The sequence below is a fragment of the Sciurus carolinensis genome, chromosome 6, assembly GCF_902686445.1.
Source record: "Sciurus carolinensis chromosome 6, mSciCar1.2, whole genome shotgun sequence".
NCBI classification, from domain to species: domain Eukaryota; kingdom Metazoa; phylum Chordata; class Mammalia; order Rodentia; family Sciuridae; genus Sciurus; species Sciurus carolinensis.
The window spans coordinates 92,139,337-92,143,009 of NC_062218.1; the positions used below are offsets into that span (position 1 = coordinate 92,139,337).

General features: G+C 34.5%; 1 protein-coding gene across 1 annotated transcript; it reads right to left on the bottom strand.

Annotated features, from left to right (window-relative positions):
- Positions 1-1,652: 1,652 nt before the first annotated feature.
- On the bottom strand, positions 1,653-2,120 carry LOC124987622 (spindle and kinetochore-associated protein 2-like). Its single transcript, XM_047556921.1, has one exon. It carries the CDS (start codon positions 2,118-2,120, stop codon positions 1,755-1,757), a length of 366 nt encoding a protein of 121 aa, XP_047412877.1. The 3' UTR covers positions 1,653-1,754.
- Between the last annotated feature and the right edge of the window lie 1,553 nt (positions 2,121-3,673).

A 3,673-nucleotide genomic window follows, 5' to 3' on the forward strand; every position in this document is an offset into this window, starting at 1 on the left:
ACTAGAAAAAATAGGGATAGTAGGAACATTCCTCAACATTGTAAAAGCTATTTATGCTAAGCCCATGGCCAACATCATTCTTAATGGAGAAAAACTGAGCATTCCCTTTAAAAACTGGAACAAGATAGGGATGCCCTCTTTCACCACTTCTATTCAACATCGTCTTTAATTACTAGCCAGAGCAATTAGAAAGACCAAAGAAATTAAAGGGAAACGAATAGGAAAAGAAGAACTCAAGCTGTCACTATTTGCCAATGACATAATTCTATTTTTACAGGATCCAAAAATCTCCACCAGAAAACTTTTAGACCTCATAAATGAATTCAGCAAAATAGCAGGATATAAAATCAACATGCATAAATCTAAACCATTTTTGTTCATATGTGATGAAACATCTGAGAGGGAAATGAGAAAAACAACTCTGTTCACAATAGCCTTGAAAAAAATAAAATACTTGGGAATCAATCTAACCAAAGAAGTGAAAGACCTCTACAATGAAAACTACAGAACATTAAAGAAAGAAATTGAAGAAGACCTTATAAGATGGAAAGATCTCCTGTGTTCTTGGATAGGCAGAATTAATATTATCAAAATGGCCATTCTTCCAAACGTGCCATACAGATTTAATGCAATTCCAATTAAAATCCCAATGGCATTTCTCATAGAAATAGAGAAAGCCATCATGAAATTCATCTGGATGAACAAAAGACCCAGAATAGCCAAAGCAATCCTTGGCAGGAAGAGTGTTGCAGGAGGTATCACAATGCCAGACCTTAAACTCTACTATAGAGCAATAGTAACAAAAATAGCATGGTATTGGTACCAAAATAGATAGGTTGACCAATAGTACAGGATAGAAGACATCGAGACATACCCACATAAGTACAGTAATATCATACTAGACAAAGATGCCAAAAACTTACAATGGAGAAAAGATAGCCTCTTCAACAAATGGTGCTGGCAAAACTGGAAATCCATATGCAGTAAAATGAAATTAAACCCCTATCTCTCACCCTGTACAAAACTCAACTCAAAATGGATCAAGGATCTAGGAATTAGTCCTGAGACCTTTCACCAAATAGAAGAAAAAGTAGGCCCGAATCTCCATCACATTGACTTGGGACCAGACTTCCTTAACAAGACTCCCATAGTGCAAGAAATAAAAGCAAGAATCAATAAATGGGATGAATTCAGACTAAAAAGCTTTTTCTTAGCAAAGGAAACAATCAATAATGTGAAAAGAGAGCCTAGAGAGTGGGAGAAAAATCTTTTCCACACACACTTCAGACAGAGTACTCATCTCCAAAGTTTTTTTTTTTTTTTTTTTAATGTTGCTTGTTCTTTACTTTCTAAATCATACTCATTTACACATTGACTCCTGAAATATACATAAACATTATTTTATGACAAGACAGAATATCTACATTATCTCAACTACACAAAAAGAAAACAGGTCCAAAATAATATTAAGGGACTTCCTTAGTTAAAACTACAAAACTAAGGGTATATATGTAAATATATATTTAAATCCCTACATTCCCATTCCTTTTATTTTTTTCAGCTAAATTTTATACAAATAATATCTGCTCTTATAATTTCCACTCAGATTAAAGGCATCATACCCTGTCATTCAAGCCAAACCTCCTTCTCCTTTACCAGCCCCCCACCTCTAATAATCAAGTGTTAACAAGACATTGTCCTAAATTTCTCTGGAACAGATCTCTTCATTAGTTTCCTTTTGCAAGTCCATTTCTTCATAAGTCTGTTATGTGAGATTTTAATTGCTCTATCACAGTTTTCTCCTCTTCAGTCAGTGGTGACAGCTCCAGGTCTGTTTGCTTTTGTAGTTCTTGTATCATGGTCATAGTCTTATTCAAAGTAGCATAAATGTGGCTCTTAGTCTCTTTCTGCTCAACAGCAACTGGTTTAAAACGTGCATATAAAGTTTGATAGAGAGATTTTATCGCAGACAAATCCTTTAAGACTGTAACTGGATTTTTCTGGCCTGCTGAATTGGGATGATTTGTCTTGAGTTGGTATTCCAGTCTATACTGAATGTAATCCAGATCAGAGTCAGCTTTCTGGAACATCAGTTCAAGCTTATTGACCTCCGCCTCCATGTTGAATAGTTGCCAAAGTTTTTAAAGAACTTAAAAAACTTTACACTAAAAATACAAAGAACCCAATCAATAACTGGGCTAAGGAACTGGGAAGACACTTCACAGAAGAAGATATACAGGTGATCAACAAATATATGAAAAAGTGTTCATCATCTCTAGTAATTAGCGAAATGCAAATTAAAACCACCCTAAGATTTCATCTAACTCTAATTAGAATGGCTATTATCAAGAACACAAGCAGTAATAAGTGTTGGTGTGGATGTGGGGAAAAAGGCACACTCATATATTGCTGGTGGAGTTGCAAATTGGTGCAACCACTCTGAAAAACAGTATGGAGATTCCTCAGAAAACTTGGACTGGAACCACCATTTGACCCAGCTATCCCACTCCTTGGCCTATTCCCAAAGGACTTAAAATCAGCATGCTACAGTGATGCAGCCACATCAATGTTCATAGCTGCTCAATTCACAATAGCTAGATTGTGGAACCAATGAAGATGCCCTTCAACTGATGAATGGATAAAGAAATTTTTGTATATATACATGATGGAATATTACTCAGCCATAAAGAAGAATGAAATTATGACATTTGCTGGTAAATGAAGTTGGAAAATAACATGCTACGTGAAATAGGCCAAGTCCAAAAAACTGAAGGTCAAATGTTTTCTCTGATGAATGGATGACAATACATAATGTGGGGGTGGTTAAGGTGGGGGAGGAAGAGAAGAATGAAGGATCTTTGGATGGTATAGACCATCCAAATGGGTGGGAGGGGGTGGGGGAAGGAAAGATAGTAGAATGAGACAGACAGTATTACCCTATGTACACGTATGATTACATGAATGATGTGAATCTACATTATGTACAACCGTAGAAATGAAAAGTTGTACCCCATTTGTGCACAATGAATCAAAATGTAGTCTGTAAAAATAAAACAAAAATTTAAATAAAAAAAGAAACAAAACCCACAGTCTGAAATAGTCCTGAATGTAAGTGAAGAAATATGTTTTGTAGTCATTATATTTATATTCTTTTGAACTATTGAATTGACTATGGCTTGCTTAATTTGTTGTGATCATTTAAAATGTTAAAAAAAAAAAAAGGAAGGACAAAACTAAAAGTATGTAGAAACTTGGAGGAAACAACTCTCTACGAAGAAGAAAGCTTAAAAACACACACATACACACAGCTATCTATAAAATCATTCAAGAGATAAAATGTTACAACTATGAAACATAAAGATAATTTTTAAATTTTATTTATGACAAAAATACAATTTTGGAAATTAAAAATACAGCAGTGGGGAAATACTCAATAGCATATCAAAAGATAAAACTGAGGCAATCTGTCAGTGAACAGAACAAATATATAAAAAGGTGGAAATAGTATTGAAAAGATTTTTAAAAATTGGAAGACTAGCTCAAAAAATCCAATGCCTAAATGATAGGAGTTCTGGGAAGAGAGAACAGAGAGAACTGAAGATGGGAAATATTGACGAGGTCCAGGAAATAGTCAGCATAATATTTTAAAATCAACAAATAGCCCAGGGATACA